Source organism: Siphateles boraxobius, unplaced genomic scaffold (assembly GCF_051911475.1).
Source record: "Siphateles boraxobius isolate OS27281-9 unplaced genomic scaffold, OSU_SipBor_1 22, whole genome shotgun sequence".
NCBI classification, from domain to species: Eukaryota; Metazoa; Chordata; class Actinopteri; order Cypriniformes; family Leuciscidae; genus Siphateles; species Siphateles boraxobius.
In genome coordinates, this window is record NW_027508833.1 from 41,393,042 (window position 1) to 41,414,930 (window position 21,889).

At 47.3% G+C, this 21,889-nt stretch overlaps 1 protein-coding gene across 1 annotated transcript in view; it reads left to right on the forward strand.

The window, feature by feature from the left end:
• ddx24 (DEAD (Asp-Glu-Ala-Asp) box helicase 24) overlaps positions 1 to 21,889 on the forward strand; it is a 32,235-nt gene that overhangs the window by 9,418 nt on the left and 928 nt on the right. The window contains exons 4-8 of the mRNA XM_077240177.1: positions 3,223 to 3,376; positions 15,411 to 15,923; positions 17,951 to 18,026; positions 19,120 to 19,308; positions 21,718 to 21,847. Of these exons, the coding sequence (XP_077096292.1) occupies positions 3,223 to 3,376; positions 15,411 to 15,923; positions 17,951 to 18,026; positions 19,120 to 19,308; positions 21,718 to 21,847 (1,062 nt within the window). The remainder of the gene's footprint in view (positions 1 to 3,222; positions 3,377 to 15,410; positions 15,924 to 17,950; positions 18,027 to 19,119; positions 19,309 to 21,717; positions 21,848 to 21,889) is intronic.

Sequence of the window (21,889 nt, forward strand, 5' to 3'; positions counted from 1 at the left end):
TGCATTGCATATAATGTGTGCTGGTCAACTTGTCTAAAATTAAGAAACCCCTAGAAAAGAGTAAAAAAAAAAATGCTGAAAAAAAAAAGTGTTGTATTTATTATTCCAATATCCAGGGAAAACGGCTTCTATTTGTGACGTGCTGTCTTTGCGTTTGAACATTGCACATTTTAAACAGGACACGCATTAGCTGAATAAATGTTAGCCAATACAAACATATTTATAGAAAACAGTTGACAATGAATAGAAAGAAGTCCAATAATAGCATAACAAATCACTTATTATAAAAATAATATCAAGTATAAGTTAAATGAATCCGACATAGGCCTATAATGTGGGCTGTGTTAGCAGTAAAACGGCCGTCATTTAACGAATTTTAAAAACACGGATGGATAATACAAAATGCTTTCTGACATTTTGACAGAAAAAAAACAAGCAAGAACAAAATTTAAACTATAGCCAATTTTCATTTTACAATTATCTTCTCTCTCTCTGTGTGCGCGCGTCCGTGTTTCTGAGAGAGAGAGCGCGCGCAGCACTGATACAATGGTACGTTTTAATCTAAGTAACTGTCGCGGGGCTGAAGCCAACTTGATGTGTTGAATGCTCAGAGCACGTTATAAAACGTATTCTTAAAATACACATTTCTGTTTTAATAAATGCTCATAGTAAAGCATAGCATATTGCCTAAAAACATAGGTACAAAAATAATCAGTGATACATTTGCGACCCATTAAAAATTAGGGTCGCAATGGCATTTCAAAAGGTCGCATATGCGACCATTTTGGTCGCAGTGTAGTTCCCTGTACTTACAATAATTGTCCTGAATAGAGCAGTAAACATGTCTCTTATGTGACAGTGTCACAATGTGATATTGTGATGATGGGTTGTGATGTGTATTGTGATATTGTGATGTCGATGTGATGGTGTGGTGATGGGTTGTGGTGTGATGGTGTGGTGATGGGTTGTGGTGTGATGGTGTGGGGATGTGATATTGTAATGATGTGATATTGTGATGCGATATTGTGGTGATGGTGTGGTGTGGTGATGTGATATTGTGATGATGGTGATGTGATGGTGTGGTGATGTGATGATGGTGTGATGATGTGGTGATGATGGTGTGGTGATGTGATGGTGTGATGGTGTTGGTGTGGTGATGTGATGGTGTGATGCGATATTTTGATGATGGTGTGGTGATGTGGTCATGTGGTGATGATATTTTGATGATGGTGTGGTGATGATGGTGTGGTGCTGATATTTTGATGATGGTGTGGTGATGTCATGGTGTGGTGATGATATTTTGATCATGGTGTGGTGATGTCATGGTGTGATGTGATAATGATGTGATGTTGTGGTGATGTGATGGTGTGATGCGATATTTTGATGATGGTGTGGTGATGTGATTGTGTGATGTGATAATGATGTGATGGTGTTGGTGTGGTGATGTGATGTGATAATGATGTGATGGTGTGATGTGATATTTTGATGATGGTGTGGTGATGTGATAATGGTGTGGTGATGGTGTGATGATGTTATATTGTGATGATGGTGTGGTGATGTGATGGTGTGATGTGATATTTTGATGATGGTGTGGTGATGTGATGTGATAATGATGTGATGGTGTTGGTGTGGTGATGTGATGGTGCGATTTGATATTTTGATGATGGTGTGGTGATATGATGGTGTGATGATATGTTGGTGTGGTGATGTGATAATGGTGTGGTGGTGTGGTTATGGTGTGATGTTATATTGTGATGATGGTGTGGTGATGTGATGGTGTGATGTGATATTTTGATGATGGTGTGGTGGTGTGATGTGATATTTTGATGATGGTGTGGTGATGTGATGAAGTGTGACGTGATAATGATGTGATGGTGTTGGTGTGGTGATGTGATGGTGTGATGTGATATTTTGATGATGGTGTGGTGATGTGATGGTGTGATGTGATATTTTGATGATGGTGATGTGATGGTGTGATGTGATATTTTGATGATGTTGGGGTGATGTGATGAAGTGTGATGTGATGTGTTGGTGTGGTGATGTGATGATGTGATGTTATATTTTGATGATGGTGTGGTGATGTGATGAAGTGTGATGTGATAATGATGTGTTGGTGTGATGATGTGATGTGATAATGATGTGTTGGTGTGGTGATGTGATATTTTGATGATGGTGGGGTGATGTGATGAAGTGTGATGTGATAATGATGTGATGGTGTTGGTGTGGTGATGATGTGATGTGATATTTTGATGATGGTGTGGTGATATGATGGTGTGGTGGTGTGGTGATGGTGTAATGATGTGATATTGTGATGATGGTGTGGTGATGTGATGATGGTGTGATGATTGTGATGTGATATTTTAATATTCGCTATTACTTCAATGCAAGTGAACATGCCCGCCGTTATTTGTTGCTTAGTGACGTGTGTTCAAGTAAGCCAGAAATGCGCAGATTCTGCACAATAGGCTGTACTTAATATATAATGAGGACTCACGAGTTGCATATTTGCGTTAAATCCGCGCAGATTTGGTTCCAAAGTTCATTTTAACCCTTATTTGGCGGGTTGGAGGGTGTTCATCTCAATCCCTGAATGTTGCACTCCTGTTTGTCATTGTGCACAAAACTTCATGCCAATAAATCATCAGAAATATTGCTGACTTGTGCGCGTCTCAAGCGCCCTCTTTGCGTTAGTCCTAATGCCTGTTAGTTGTCTGTGGGAAAAAAATTAAATCCTGGAATAAATAATATAGACTTACCTACCGACCCTTTTTTTTTTTTTTGCTGTTACTGCAAACCAAAATATTTTTAAGGATGGCCTGATGTAATGGGCTGTGATGGTGTGTGGTGATGTGATGGTGTGGTGATGTGATGGTGTGTGGTGATGTGATGGTGATGTGATGGTCTGGTGATGTAATGGGCTGTGATGGTGTGTGGTGATGTGATGGTGTGTGGTGATGTAATGGGCTGTGATGGTGTGGTGATGGTGTGGTGATGTGATGGTGTGGTGATGTAATGGGCTGTGATGTGATGCTGTGTGGTGATGTGCTGTGGTGATGCTGTGGTGATGTAATGGGCTGTGATGGTGTGTGGTGATGTAATGGGCTGTGATGGTGTGTGGTGATTTGATGGTGTGGTGATGTAATGTTATGGTGTGTGGTGATGTGCTGTGGTGATGGTGATGTGATGGGTTGTGATGTGATGGTGTGTTGTGATGTTGAGCAGGTATCAAGACGGCGTTAGTGGTGGGTGGGATGGCGATGCAGAAGCAGCAGCGGATGTTGATGCGACGGCCCGAGATCATCATCGCCACACCAGGACGCTTGTGGGAGTTGATCAAAGAGAGACACGCACACCTGCAGGACCTGCGACAGCTGCGGTACTTCACAAACACACCCAGCACAATACTCACACGCACCCAGCACAATACTCAAACGCACACCTGCAGGACCTGCGACAGCTGCGGTACTTCACAAACACACCCAGCACAATACTCACACGCACCCAGCCCAATACTCACACGCACCCACTCAGCACAATACTCAAACGCACACCTGCAGGACCTGCGACAGCTGCGGTACTTCACAAACACACCCAGCACAATACTCACACGTACCCAGCACAATACTCAAACGCACACCTGCAGGACCTGCGACAGCTGCGGTACTTCACAAACACACCCAGCACAATACTCACACGCACCCAGCACAATACTCACACGCACCCACTCAGCACAATACTCACACGCACCCACTCAGCACAATACTCAAACGCACCCAGCACAATACTCACACGCACCCACTCAGCACAATACTCAAACGCACCCAGCACAATACTCAAACGCACCCAGCACAATACTCAAACGCACCCAGCACAATACTCAAACGCACCCAGCACAATACTCACAGACACCCAGCACAATACTCACACCCACCCACTCAGCACAATACTCACACCCACCCAGCACAATACTCAAACGCACCCAGCATAATACTCACACACACCCAGCACAATACTCACAAGCACCCAGCACAATACTCACAAGCACCCAGCACAATACTCACACACACCCAGCACAATACTCACACCCACCCAGCACAATACTCACACGCACCCGCCACAATACTCACACGTACCCAGCACAATACTCACAAGCACCCAGCACAATACTCACACGCACCCAGCACAATACTCACACACACCCAGCACAATACTCACAAGCACCCAGCACAATACTCAAACGCATCCAGCACAATACTCACCACACACACCCAGCACAATACTCACAAGCACCCAGCACAATACTCAAACGCACCCAGCACAATACTCACACACACCCAGCACAATACTCACACACACCCAGCACAATACTCACACCCACCCGGCACAATACTCACACGCACCCGGCACAATACTCACAATACTCACACGTATCCAGCACAATACTCACACGCACCCAGCACAATACTCACACGCACACAGCACAATACTCACACGTACCCAGCACAATACTCACACGAACCCAGCACAATACTCACACGCACACAGCACAATACTCACACGCACCCGGCACAATACTCACAATACTCACACACCCAGCACAATACTCACACGCACCCAGCACAATACTCACAAGCACACAGTACAATACACGCACACAGCACAATACTCACACGCACACAGCACAATAGACGCACACAGCACAATACTCACACGCACACAGCACAATACATGCACCCAGCACAATACTCGCACGCACCCAGCACAATACTCGCACGCACACAGCACAATACTCGCACGCACACAGCACAATACTCGCACGCACACAGCACAATACTCGCACGCACCCAGCACAATACTCGCACGCACACAGCACAATACTCGCACGCGCCCAGCACAATACTCGCACGCGCCCAGCACAATACCCGCACGCGCCCATCACAATACTCGCACGCGCCCATCACAATACTCGCACGCGCCCATCACAATACTCGCACGCGCCCATCACAATACTCGCACGCACCCAGCACAATACTCACACGCACCCAGCACAATACTCTCACGCACCCAGCACAATACGCACAATACTCGCACGCACCCGGCACAATACTCACACGCACCCAGCACAATACTCACACGCACACAGCACAATACTCACACGCACCCGGCACAATACTCACAATACTCACACACCCAGCACAATACTCACACGCACCCAGCACAATACTCACACGCACCCAGCACAATACTCACACGCACACAGCACAATACTCACACGCACACAGCACAATAGACGCACACAGCACAATACTCACACGCACACAGCACAATACATGCACCCAGCACAATACTCGCACGCACCCAGCACAATACTCGCACGCGCCCAGCACAATACCCGCACGCGCCCATCACAATACTCGCACGCGCCCATCACAATACTCGCACGCGCCCATCACAATACTCGAACGCGCCCATCACAATACTCGCACGTGCCCATCACAATACTCGCACGCACCCAGCACAATACTCACACGCACCCAGCACAATACTCTCACGCACCCAGCACAATACGCACAATACTCGCACGCACCCGGCACAATACTCGCACGCACCCGGCACAATACTCGCACGCACCCGGCACAATACTCGCACACACCCGGCACAATACTCACAATACTCTCACGCACCCAGCACAATACTCACACGCACACAGCACAATACTCACAATACTCTCACGCACCCAGCACAATACTCAAACGCACACAGCACAATACTCACACGCACCCAGCACAATACTCACACGCACCCAGCACAATACTCACACGCACCCAGCACAATACTCACACGCACACAGCACAATACTCACACGCACACAGCACAATACTCACACGCACACAGCACAATACGCACACAGCACAATACACACACGCACCCGGCACAATACTCACAATACTCACACGTACCCAGCACAATACTCACACGCACCCAGCACAATACTCACACGCACACAGCACAATACTCACACGCACACAGCACAATAGACGCACACAGCACAATACTCACACGCACACAGCACAATACATGCACCCAGCACAATACTCGCACGCACCCAGCACAATACTCGCACGCACACAGCACAATACTCGCACGCACCCAGCACAATACTCGCACGCGCCCAGCACAATACCCGCACGCGCCCATCACAATACTCGCACGCGCCCATCACAATACTCGCACGCGCCCATCACAATACTCGCACGCGCCCATCACAATACTCACACGCACCCAGCACAATACTCTCACGCACCCAGCACAATACGCACAATACTCGCACGCACCCGGCACAATACTCGCACGCACCCGGCACAATACTCGCACGCACCCGGCACAATACTCGCACGCACCCGGCACAATACTCGCACGCACCCGGCACAATACTCGCACGCACCCGGCACAATACTCGCACGCACCCGGCACAATACTCGCACGCACCCGGCACAATACTCGCACGCACCCGGCACAATACTCGCACAATACTCGCACGCACCCGGCACAATACTCACAATACTCTCACGCACCCAGCACAATACTCACACGCACACAGCACAATACTCACAATACTCTCACGCACCCAGCACAATACTCAACCGCACACAGCACAATACTCACACGCACCCAGCACAATACTCACACGCACACAGCACAATACTCACAATACTCTCACGCACCCAGCACAATACTCAAACGCACACAGCACAATACTCACACGCACCCAGCACAATACTCACACGCACCCAGCACAATACTCACACGCACCCAACAATACTCACACGCACCCAGCACAATACTCACACGCACCCAGCACAATACTCACACGCACACAGCACAATACTCTCACGCACCCAGCACAATACTCTCACGCACCCAGCACAATACTCACACGCACACAGCACAATACTCACAATACTCTCACGCACCCAGCACAATACTCACACGCACCCAGCACAATACTCACACGCACACAGCACAATACTCTCACGCACCCAGCACAATACTCACACGCACACAGCACAATACTCACAATACTCTCACGCACCCAGCACAATACTCACACGCACACAGCACAATACTCACACGCACCCAGCACAATACTCACACGCACCCAGCACAATACTCTCACGCACCCAGCACAATACGCACAATACTCTCACGCACCCAGCACAATACTTTCACGCACACAGCACAATACTCACACGCACCCGGCGCAATACGCACAATACTCTCACGTACCCAGCACAATACTCACACGCACCCAGCACAATACTCACACGCACCCAGCACAATACTCACACGCACACAGCACAATACTCTCACACCCAGCACAATACTCACACACCCAGCACAACACGCGCCATCACAATATCAACACGCGGTCATCACAATATCAACAAACACACCCCCATCACAATATCAACACACACACCCCCATCACAATATCAACACACACACCCACCTATCACAATATCAACACACACCCACCCATCACAATATCAATACACGGCCATCGGAATATCAACGCAATACTCACACGCGTCCATCACAATACACTCACACACCCATCACAATATCAACACACACACACCCATCAAAATATCAACACACACCCATCACACACACCCATCACAATATCAACACACACACACCCATCACACACACCCATCACAATATCAACACACACACACCCATCACAATATCAACACACACCCATCACAATATCAACACACACCCATCACAATATCAACACACACCCATCACAATATCAACACACACCCATCACACACACCCATCACACACACCCATCACAATATCAACACACACACACCCATGACAATATCAACACACACACCCATCACAATATCAACACATACAACACACAACACAATATCAACACACACACACACCCATCACAATATCAACACACACACCCATCACAATATCAATACACACACACACCCATCACAATATCAACACACACACACACACCCATCACAATATCAACACAGACACACACCCATCACAATATCAACACACACACACACACCCATCACAATATCAACACACACACCCATCACAATATCAACACACACACACCCATCACAATATCAACACACACACACCCATCAAAATATCAACACACACACACCCATCACAATATCAACACACACACACCCTTCACAATATCAATACACACACACCCATCACTATATCAACACACACCCATCACACACACCCATCACAATATCAACACACACACACCCATCAAACACACCCATCACAATATCAACACACACACACCCATCACAATATCAACACACACACACCCATCACAATATCAATACACACACACCCATCACTATATCAACACACACCCATCACACACACCCATCACAATATCAACACACACACACCCATCACACACACCCATCACAATATCAACACACACACAGAGTGAGAGTTCTGTTTTATTCTTTTATTGTTTTATTGTTCTACTGTTTTTTATTTTTTGTATTTTGGTCATGTTGGTTTGATTGCATAAGTATGTTTGTGTACAGCACTTTGCTAAACGCTTGTTGTTTTTAAAAAGTGCTATATAAATAAACTTTGACTTGACTTGACTTGACACACCCATCACAATATCAACACACACACACCCATCACAATATCAACACACACACCCCCATCACAATATTCAATTCAATTCAATTCAATTCAAATTTATTTGTATAGCGCTTTTCACAATACACATTGTCTCAAAGCAGCTTTACAGAAATTGCATTTCGGAAATGTACATAGAAAAATACAGTTAGTTAATCAAGTATTAATTTATGGCATAACATATCGCCGGCTTTGAGTCGTCTCTTCACAGGCGTCGAGTCGTCTCTTCACAGGCGTTGGGGCATCTGAAGTCTCCGTGAGAGGCTGGATACAAACTGGAGCTGACGAACGCTATTTACCTCGGTACTAGCGTCCCGAGATAACAGCAGAAAGGCAGATGGGAAATAATTAGCATAGCTGATGTTCATAATGTTAATGCATTCGAACTGATTCAGCAGTAGTATTAAAGGTTAAGCATTAAGTGAATGCTTGGTTAAAGAGATGCGTCTTTAATCTAGTTTTAAACTGGGACAGCGAGTCTGAGTCTCGTACAATATCAGGAAGGCTATTCCAGAGTTTAGGAGCTAAATGCGAGAACGCCCTCCCTCCTTTAGTGGACTTAGATATCCTAGGAATGACCAGAAGCCTCGAATTTAGTGATCTTAAAGAGCGCGATGGATTGTATGGCGATAGAAGGTCTGTTAAATACACAGGAGCTAAACCATTTAGGGCTTTATAGGTCAGTAGGAATACTTTGTAATTGATACGTAACTTAATAGGTAACCAGTGTAGAGATGATAAAATAGGTGTTATATGATCATATTTTCTTGATCTAGTAAGAACTCTAGCGGCTGCATTTTGCACTAACTGTAGCTTGTTGATTGAGGATGTAGGACAGCCAGCTAATAAAGCATTACAGTAATCTAGTCTCGAGGTCATGAATGCATGAACTAACTTTTCTGCATCAGAAACAGATAGCATGTTGCGTAGCTTAGCAATGTTTCTAAGGTGGAAAAAGGCTGTTCTTGTAGTATATGAAATATGATTTTCGAAAGTCAAGTTGCGGTCTAGTATAACACCCAGGTCTTTTACTGTAGTGGATAAAGTAACAGGACATCCTTCTAAATTAAAGTTGTATTGTAAGGGATTTTGTGGGTAGTTTTTTGGACCAATAAGTAGTACCTCCGTTTTATCTGAATTTAATAGCAGGAAATTACACGTCATCCAGCATTTTATATCATTTAGACACTCTGTCAATTTAGATAAGTTAGTGTTTTCATCTGGTCGTGATGAAATATATAATTGAGTGTCATCAGCATAACAGTGGAAATTAATTCCATGTTTTCTTATAATATTACCAAGTGGCAGCATATATATTGAGAATAGCAGAGGGCCTAACACCGATCCTTGCGGCACTCCATAGTCTACTGACGTTATCTTTGATTTTTCCCCATTTAGACAGACAAAATGGTAACGGTCTGATAAGTAAGATCTAAACCAGCTTAATGCCTGTCCCTGAACACCAGTGTAGTTTTGTAGTCGATCCAGGAGTATTTTATGATCGATAGTGTCGAACGCAGCGCTTAGATCGAGTAGAACTAGTATTGAGATACAGCCTTGGTCAGAAGCTAAAAGTAAATCATTTGTAATTTTAACTAGCGCAGTTTCTGTGCTATGATGCGGTCTGAATCCCGACTGGAATTTTTCATAGATATCATTTTCTTGTAAGAAAGAGCACAATTGAGCGGACACAATTTTTTCTAGTATTTTAGACATAAATGGAAGATTTGAGATGGGTCTGTAATTTGCTAAGTTATTTGGATCTAATTGCGGTTTCTTAATGAGAGGTTTTATTACTGCCAGCTTGAATATTTTTGGAACATGACCTAAAAATAAAGACGAGTTAATAATATTGAGAAGAGGCTCTTCCACTACAGGTAACACTTCTTTCAGTAGTTTAGTGGGTATTGGATCTAATAAACATGTTGTTGGTTTCGATGCAATGATAAGTTTATTTAGCTCTTCCTGTCCTATAGTTGTAAAGCGGTGTAGTTGTTCTAGAGGGGCCATAATTGAGGCTGAATCATAAGACATCATAGAGGATTGTATATTTACAATTGTGTTTCGGATGCTTTCTATTTTCTCATTGAAGTAATTCATAAAATCATTACTACTATATTGTAATGGAATATTTTGCTCTGGTGATGTTTGTTTATTTGTTAGTCTAGCCACGGTGTTGAATAAAAACCTTGGATTATTTTGGTTATTTTCTATTAGTTTGCGGAGATGCTCAGCCCTGGCTGCTTTTAGAGCCTTTTTATAACGTGACATACTGTCTTTCCACGCGATTGTAAAGACCTCTAAATTAGTTTGTTTCCATTTACGCTCTAAGTTACGAGTTTCTCTCTTGATTGCATGCGTAGCACTGTTGTACCATGGTGCCTTAGTTTTCTCTCTTACCTTTTTTAATCTAATTGGTGCAACAATATCTAGTGTACTAGAGAACATGGTGCTCAAACTGCTAGTCATTTCCTCTAGTTCATCTGTTTGTTTGGGTGCACTGCGCAGCTGAGATAGATCAGGTAAGCTATTTGAGAATCTATCTATAGTGGTTGGAAGGATTGTTCTGCCTGGTCGATAACGTTGCGCAACGTGACAAATTTCAGCAGTACGTATTATACAAGTTACCATGTAATGATCAGTGAGATCATCACTTTGCGGTATAATATTTATATCAGTTGGATTGGTTCCATATGATATAATTAAATCTAGTGTATGATTTAGACGATGAGTGGGACCGCTGACGTTTTGCGTGACCCCAAAGGAGTTTAATAAATCTGTAAACGCAGTCCCTAACGCATCATTTGTATTATCTACGTGTATGTTAAAGTCTCCAACAATTATTGCTTTATCGACATTGACCAATAGATCTGAGAGAAAGTATGCAAACTCTTTTAGGAAATCAGCATAGGGCCCTGGAGGTCTATATAGGGTAGCCAAGGCTAGAGATAATATGGATTTGTTTCTTGCATCTAAGAGCGTAACATTTAGCACAAGTACTTCAAACGAATTAAACCTGTGACCTGTTTTCTGAGTAACATTAAGAATATCTCTATAGATTGTTGCAACCCCGCCGCCACGACCGATCAGACGGGGCTCATGCTTATAACAGTATCCTGGTGGAGTAGACTCATTTAGACCGAAATAATCATTTGGTTTAAGCCAGGTTTCAGTAAGGCAAAGTACATCGAAACTATTATCTGTGACCATTTCATTTACAATAACCGCCTTAGGTGTGAGCGATCTAATGTTTAGAAGACCTAGCTTTAGAAATTGTTTTTGTTCACTGATATTTAGATTTTCTGGTTTAGTTACAATAAGATTTTTGCTAGATCCTACACTAGATTTATTGTTTGGCCTCACTAAGCGAGGAATAGACACAGTTTCTATATAATGTTCTACACTACTTATATCAATTAAGTTGGGACAGCAAAGACTGTGATTTGGACTTTGACTTACTAGTCATATGGTGTGTAACGTCTTGGAGATGTTGTCCGACAGAACAGCCGCTCCGATTCTGCTGGGGTGCAGGCCATCAGCACGGTAGAGCCTAGGTCGCTCCCAGAACAGATTCCAATTATTTACAAAGAGCAGTTTCTGTTCATTACACCATGACATTAACCATTCATTTAGAGCAAATAATCTACTGAACCTTTCTTGTCCTAGTCGGTACGTGGGAAGCGGTCCAGACACGATGATCGTTGCTTCAGGCGATGTGCTGCGAACCGTCTCGATCAGGCTTCTGTAGTCCTTCTTCAGAACCTCCGTCTGCCGCAGCCTGATGTCGTTCGTCCCGGCGTGTAGGACCACAGCTCCGACGCGCTCGTCACCGTTCAGGATCTCGGGAATCTGTGCAGCGACATCAAGAACACGAGCACCAGGAAAGCAGTGAGTGCGCACCTTACGCTTACCTGAGGTAGCACGGACATGACGGACCATGGAAGTGCCGATGATCACGGCGGCGTCACGTTCCGGCTCGCGAAGAGGGGAGAAGCGGTTCCGGGTGGAGATCTCGAAGACCGGGAGGGGCGGGGAAGTCCTTGGTCTGGTCCTGGCTCGTGTCTTCCGCTGTGGGATCACCCAGGGTCCGTGGTGTTGCCTCGGTGCCGGAGTGAATGAAGGCAGAGATGATCGCGTCCTCCTGGGCAGAGAAACGCACGGAGTAGACGAAGTCGGAGTCAAAAAGTTACTAACCACTGACTTGTGAGCATCGGCGCGTGATGTTTCAAGCGTTGATCGCCGATCTCGCAGCTCGGCTTGCTTCACCAGCAGAACGCGGATCTGTTTCTCCACCGACTCCAGCTCCAATCGTACCGAAACCAGCTCGAATGTGTCCTCACCTGCACTCAGAGGTAACGTTAGACACACATCCGATATGTTCGCCATTATAACAGATGAACAGTAAATTAGTAGTGATACTACCAATATCACTACTAATTTAGGACTGAAATGATGGATATAACACGTATCCTTTCAGTCAAACGGGTGTAAAATGAGAGGGTCGATAGGCGCGAGGCCACGCGTGAAATGCTAGCGGGCTAAAGGCTAGTAGCCGAGATTCGGAAAGTTGGATCTAAGTAGCGATATCAAAGCAATCCGATTGTTTTTTATAAGGAATAGTGTCGAGGATAAGTTCACATGATATAAAAATAGAAAGTGCTTGTTTATAAGTGAGTGGTAAAGAAGAAAATCAGCGATTAATGAATCAATTCGACGGAGCTCCAAACACAAACACAGATCGCACGCGCATGCGCAAAAGCGGAATATCAACACACACACACACACCCATCACAATATCAACACACACACACCCATCACAATATCAACACACACACACCCATCACAATATCAACACACACACACCCATCACAATATCAACACACACACACCCATCACAATATCAACACACACACCCATCACACACACCCATCACACATACCCATCACAATATCAACACACACACCCATCACAATATCAACACACACACACACACCCATCACAATATCAACACACACCCATCACACACACCCATCACACACACCCATCACAATATCAACACACACACCCATCACAATATCAACACACACACACACACACCCATCACAATATCAACACACACACACACACACCCATCACAATATCAACACACACACACCCATCACAATATCAACACACACACACACCAATCACAATATCAACACACACACACCAATCACAATATCAACACACACACCCATCACAATATCAACACACACACACCCATCACAATATCAACACACACACACCCATCACAATATCAACACACACACACCCCATCACAGTATCAACACACACACACCAATCACAATATCAACACACACACACACCCATCACAATATCAACACACACACACCCATCACAATATCAACACACACACACCCATCACAGTATCAACACACACACACCCATCACAATATCAACACACACACACCCATCACAATATCAACACACACACACCCATCACAATATCAACACACACACACCCATCACAGTATCAACACACACACACCCATCACAGTATCAACACACACACACCCATCACAGTATCAACACACACACACCCATCACAGTATCAACACACACACACCCATCACAGTATCAACACACACACACCCATCACAATATCAACACACACACACCCATCACAATATCAACACACACACACCCATCACAATATCAACACACACACACCCATCACAGTATCAACACACACACACCCATCACAGTATCAACACACACACACCCATCACAGTATCAACACACACACACCCATCACAGTATCAACACACACACACCCATCACAATATCAACACACACACACCCATCACAATATCAACACACACACACCCATCACAGTATCAACACACACACACCCATCACAGTATCAACACACACACACCCATCACAATATCAACACACACACACCCATCACAATATCAACACGCTTTCAGACCATATATAAATCATTATTTTTACTCTTGATTTTTTTTACCCCTATAAAAGTCATGAACAACAGCTGTATGTTATTTACTGCAAAATCAGCACTAGTTTAAAATTAATAATAAACACAGTGACCACTTACAACTATTATATTTAATGACCAAAATATGGGACACAAAAAATATGAGAATAATACAAAAGTTTAATCTTCCTCCATAATTGTGTGGTTGTTGCAACATGAAGAACAGCAGCACATCACATGTGTCAGGTCTGGGAGTTCGCATTTACACTGCAAGACTCAGTGCACAGATCTATCCTGACATACAGCTTCTGGTTCTTGTCACTCAATTCTTTGTGTACTCGATTCGGAGTAATTTAAACACCTCTGATTGGCCGCTCGGCGCTCAACAGACGTGTGTGATTGGGTACAATGCTCAGAGCCGCTAAACGTTGTAAATACAAACCTTTTATGCTGTTTCTTTACACACACACACACACACACACACACACACACACACACACACACACACACACACACACACACACACACACACACACACACACACACACACACAGGAGCGTTTGAAAGAAGCGTCCATCAGCTGTCATACTCCTGAAATTGGCTAACTGTCGTCATAAGCACAACTTTTATCATTATTATTCTGATAAACACAACATTTTATAGTCAAGATAATGTCTAATTGCTGTCACATGCTCAGGTGTCTGGTGATCGACGAGGCCGACCGCATGGTGGAGAAGGGCCACTTCTCGGAGCTGGAGTCTCTGTTGGAGATGCTGAACACGGCTCACTGTAACCCCCGGCGGCAGACGTTCGTGTTCTCGGCCACGCTGACCCTGGTGCACAGCCTGCCCCTGCGCCTCACGCAGAAGAAGAAGAAGAGGGCCGAGCAGCGCAGCAAACTGCAGATCCTCATGGAGAGGGTGGGCATGAAGGGCAAGCCCAAGGTCATCGACCTGACGCGCAAGGAGGCCACGGTGGAGACGCTGACGGAGAGCCGCATCAGCTGCACCAAGGAGGACAAGGACCTGTTCCTGTACTACTTCCTGCTGCAGTTCCCGGGCCGCAGCATGGTGTTCGCCAACAGCATCGACTGCATCAAGAGGCTGACGGCGCTGCTGCAGATCCTGGACTGCGCTCCGCTGTGTCTCCATGCTAACATGCACCAGAAGCAGCGGCTGAAGAGCCTGGAGCGCTTCGCTGAGAGGGACAGGTGAGGGGGGCGCCCGTTCCAGCGAGATGGTGCGCGTTGAACACACACATGGCGCGTTGAACACACACATGGCGCGTTGAACACACACATGAGGCGCTGAACACACACATGGCGCGTTGAACACACACATGAGGCGCTGAACACACACACACATGAGGCGCTGAACACACACATGAGGCGCTGAACACACACACACACATGAGGCGCTGAACACACACATAGTGCGCGCTGAACACACACATGAGGCGCTGAACACACACATGAGGCGCTGAACACACACATGAGGCGCTGAACACACACACACATGAGGCGCTGAACACACACATGAGGCGCTGAACACACACACACATGAGGCGCTGAACACACACATGAGGCGCTGAACACACACACACATGAGGCGCTGAACACACACATGAGGCGCTGAACACACACACACATGAGGCGCTGAACACACACATGAGGCGCTGAACACACACACACATGAGGCGCTGAACACACACATAGTGCGCGCTGAACACACACATGAGGCGCTGAACACACACATGAGCCACTGTCTCTCACCGGCCTCGCCCCGCTCTCTCACGCCACCGGCCTCGCTCCGCTCTCTCACGCCACCGGCCTCGCCCCGCTCACTCACGCCACCGGCCTCGCCCCGCTCACTCACGCCACCGGCCTCGCCCCGCTCACTCACGCCACCGGCCTCGCTCCGCTCTCTCACGCCACCGGCCTCGCCCCGCTCACTCACGCCACCGGCCTCGCCCCGCTCACTCACGCCACCGGCCTCGCTCCGCTCTCTCACGCCACCGGCCTCGCCCCGCTCTCTCACGCCACCGGCCTCGCCCCGCTCTCTCACGCCACCGGCCTCGCCCCGCTCTCTCACGCCACCGGCCTCGCCCCGCTCTCTCACGCCACCGGCCTCGCCCCGCTCTCTCACGCCACCGGCCTCGCCCCGCTCTCTCACGCCACCGGCCTCGCCCCGCTCACTCACGCCACCGGCCTCGCCCCGCTCTCTCACACCACGGCCTCGCTCCGCTCTCTCACGCCACCGGCCTCGCGCCGCTCTCTCACGCCACCGGCCTCGCGCCGCTCTCTCACGCCACCGGCCTCGCTCCGCTCTCTCACGCCACCGGCCTCGCCCCGCTCTCTCACGCCACCGGCCTCGCTCCGCTCTCTCACGCCACCGGCCTCGCGCCGCTCTCTCACGCCACCGGCCTCGCTCCGCTCTCTCACGCCACCGGCCTCGCCCCGCTCTCTCACGCCACGGCCTCGCTCCGCTCTCTCACGCCACCGGCCTCGCCCCGCTCTCTCACGCCACCGGCCTCGCCCCGCTCTCTCACGCCACCGGCCTCGCCCCGCTCTCTCACGCCACCGGCCTCGCCCCGCTCTCTCACGCCACCGGCCTCGCCCCGCTCTCTCACGCCACCGGCCTCGCCCCGCTCTCTCACGCCACCGGCCTCGCCCCGCTCTCTCACGCCACCGGCCTCGCTCCGCTCTCTCACGCCACCGGCCTCGCCCCGCTCTCTCACGCCACCGGCCTCGCCCCGCTCTCTCACGCCACCGGCCTCGCCCCGCTCTCTCACGCCACCGGCCCCGCCCCGCTCACTCACGCCACCGGCCTCGATCCGCTCTCTCACGCCACCGGCCTCGCCCCACTCTCTCACGCCACCGGCCTCGCCCCGCTCACTCACGCCACCGGCCTCGCCCCGCTCTCTCACGCCACCGGCCTCGCCCCGCTCACTCACGCCACCGGCCTCGCCCCGCTCTCTCACGCCACCGGCCTCGCTCCGCTCTCTCACGCCACCGGCCTCGCCCCGCTCACTCACGCCACCGGCCTCGCCCCGCTCTCTCACGCCACTGGCCTCGCCCCGCTCTCTACACAAAGTTAATTGCATCTGAAGTGCATCATTATCTTTTCAGCCTAGAATCTGAATCAGCGCTTCTACACCGATGAACAGTTAAATGACTTCAAACACTAGATGAAGTGCTGTGTGTGTGTGTGTGAGGACTGACTCTCTCTCTTCTCTCAGTTGTGTTCTGCTCACCACGGACGTCTCGGCTCGAGGGCTGGACATCCCCAACGTTCAGCATGTGATCCACTATCAGGTACTGTGTGTGTGTGTGTGTGATCCACTATCAGGTACTGTGTGTGTATGTTTTCTGCTGTAGTAAACTAGCTGTGCAGTTCAGCAGTTACTGTGTGTGTATTTGTCTCACAGAGCACCTCCTCATCTCTGTGTGTGTGTGTCTCTGAGCACCTCCTCATCTCTGTGTGTGTGTGTCTCTGAGCACCTCCTCATCTCTGTGTGTGTGTCTGTGTGTCACTGAGAACCTCCTCATCTGTGTGTGTGTCTGTGTGTCACTGAGCACCTCGTCATCTGTGTGTGTGTGTGTGTGTGTGTCTGTGTGTGTGTGTCACTGAGAACCTCCTCATCTGTGTGTGTCTGTGTGTGTCACTGAGAACCTCCTCATCTGTGTGTGTCTGTGTGTGCCACTGAGAACCTCCTCATCTGTGTGTGTGTGTGTGTGTGGGCCTCACTGAGCACCTCCTCATCTGTGTGTGTGTCTCTGAGCACCTCCTCATCTCTGTGTGTGTTTGTGTCTCTGAGCACCTCCTCATCTCTGTGTCTGTGTGTGCCACTGAGAACCTCCTCATCTGTGTGTGTGTGTGTGTCTCTGAGCACCTCCTCATCTCTGTGTGTGTGTGTGTGTGTGTGTCACTGAGCACCTCCTCATCTCTGTGTGTGTGTGTCTCTGAGCACCTCCTCATCTCTGTGTGTGTGTGTGTGTGTGTGTCACTGAGCACCTCCTCATCTCTGTGTGTGTGTCTCTGAGCACCTCCTCGTGTGTGTGTGTGTCACTAAGCACCTCCTCATCTCTGTGTGTGTTTGTGTGTGTGTGTGTGTCTGTCACTGAGCACCTCCTCATCTCTGTGTGTGTGTGTGTGTGTGTGTGTGTGTGTGTGTGTGTGTGTGTGTGTGTGTGTGTGTGTGTGTCTGTCTGTCACTGAGCACCTCCTCATCTCTGTGTGTGTGTGTGTGTGTGTGTCTGTCACTGAGCACCTCCTCATCTCTGTGTGTGTGTGTCTCTGAGCACCTCCTCGTGTGTGTGTATCACTGAGCACCTCTTGATCTCTGTGTGTGTCACTAAGCACCTCCTCATCTCTGTGTGTGTGTGTGTGTGTGTGTCTCTGCTATAGGTTCCCCGCACCTCTGAGACGTATGTGCACCGCAGCGGGCGTACGGCGCGGGCCGCTCGAGAGGGTCTCAGTCTGCTGCTGATCGGCCCTGATGACCTGCTGAACTACAGGAAGATCTGCAGGACGCTGGACAAGAGCGAGGACCTGCCCGTGTTCCCCGTGCAGAGCAAGTGCATGGCAGCCATTAAAGTATGCTGGGTCACAGTTACAACACACACACACTCTCTCACTCACATTTATATTTATTTTTTTATTTTTTATTCTTATAATTTGTAGTATTATGTTTCATGTTGTATTTGTATATGTCCACTGGAAGCCTCAGTACCAAAACAAATTCCTTGTGTGTGCAAGCACACTTGGCAATAAAGCTCTTTCTGATTCTGATTCTGATTCTGACACACACTCATTTACTCTCACACACACTCATTTACACACACTAATTTACACACACTCACTTACACACACACGCACACACACACTCATTTACTCACACAATCATTTACACACACACACACACACACACACACAAGAGTAAAACGTGTGAGGTCAACATGGGAACAGATAGATGTCTCAATTAGAACACAAGCCCTAACTGTGCACTTGCTTTGAAAAGAAAGTGAGTGTGTGTGTTCAGGGTGTGTGTGTCTAATGCAGTAATCTAGAGCTGGCCATACGTTTCTGCAGAGATTACAGTGAACCTGGTGGATCTACGGGTGGGACACACACAAACACACACACACACACACACACACACAGACACACACACACACCCTCTCTCAGAGACGTACGCGGTAAGGACTTCTTCCGCTCAGTCAGGTCGGTTATAGGTAGACATGTCCAGCTCTCTATATTCCTCATGTCTGTGAGGCAAGAGGCCTAAACATTGAGTTTCAGTTCAAATAGAAATAGCGAAATGACGTAGAAGCGTAATGATATATGACTGCTGTACTTCTGTGGAATAAAGTGTGGTATAAACGAGTGTCTCGTCCTCCTATAATCCTGTTTTCTCTGCGTGTGTGAAGTGGAGCAGGACGACTGCCACCAGTGCTCGCTTCACACTCTCACACACACACACACACACACACACACACACACACACACACACACACACACACGACTGGTTTTGGATAGTGTTCCCCGTGCAGAGCAAGTGCATGGCAGCCATTAACGTATGCTGGGTAACAGTTATAACACACACACACACTCATTTACACACACTCAATCGCACACACATTTACACACTCTCTCTCACACAAACACACATCTGTGCACTTGCTTTGAAAAGAAAGTGAGTATGTGTGTTAAGGGTGTGTGTGTAATGCAGTAATCTAGAGCTGGCCACACGTTTCTGCAGAGATTACAGTGAACCTGGTGGATCTACGGGTGGGTCACACACAAACACACACACACACACACACACACACACACACACACACACACACACACACACACAGGTCCCTAACCGACAACGAGGACTTAACAGAGCAGCATCAAGTTTTAGACGGTATTCTAGGTTATTACGTGAGGAAGTTTTTGTCCAAAAATTCGAATCTGTTTTTTCAGAGTTTAGTAGTAGGAAATTACTAGTCATCCAGTTTTTTATATCAGGTATGCATTCTGTTCATTTTGTGGATTGGTGAGTTTCATCAGGGAGTTAAGAAATATACAGCTGAGTATCATCAGCACAACAGTGAAAACTAATGCCATGCTTCCTAATAATATCGGTAGCATGTACAGAGTGTGTGTGTGTGTGTGTGTGTGTGTGTGCGTGTGTGTGTGTGTGTGTGTGTGTACAGTACTGAGCCTTGTGGTACGCCATACTGAACTTGTGATCGATAAGACATCTCTTCATTTACTGCTACAAACTGATAGCGGTCAGATAAATATGATTTAAACCATGCTAATGCAATTCCACTAATGCCAACATCATTTTCTATTCTATTTAAAAGAATGTTGTGGTCGATAGTATCAAATGCAGCAATAAGATCAAGTAACACTAATAGAGAGATACAACCACGATCGGATGATAAGAGCAAATCATTTGTGACTCTGAGAGCTGTCTCAGTGCTATGGTGCGGTCTAAATCCTGACTGGAAATCCTCACAGATACCATTTCCTTCAAGAAAGGAACACAGTTGTGAGGATACTGCCTTTTCTAATATCTTTGACAGAAAAGGTAGATTCGAGATCGGCCTGTAATTGACTAATTCTGTGGTCATCTAGTTGCGTTTTTTAATAAACGGTTTAATAGTAGCCAGCTTAAAAGTTTTTGGTAGGTTTCCTAATGACAAAGATGAATTAATGATAAGCGGATCTATGACCTCTAGAAGCATCTCTTTCAGAAGTTTAGTCGGTATAGGGTCTAACATAGATTTTGTCGATTTGTATGATTCAACGAGTTTAGAAAATTCTTTCTCTCCTATAGCAATGAATTAATCAAATTTTAGCAAACCACAACCATCCAATCAAGTCCCGCCCTCATTTGTTCTTGTTCCAGAAGCGTTTCACTCAGATATACGGCACTATAGGGAAGAAAAGCAATCAGATTCATGTTGACCTGTAGTTGGTTCAGCTTGACGAGTCTGTTTCCCTCGACAGGAGCGTGTGAATCTGGCCAGGAGGATCGAGAAGATGGAGTTCTTCCACAGCCGAGAGTCGCAGCACAACTCCTGGGTCAGGCAGGCGGCCGAGGCCATGGACATCGACGTGGACGACGACCTGCTGATGGGTACGAGCTTCTGAAGTGGCATGAGCAGTGTTTACAGTGTGA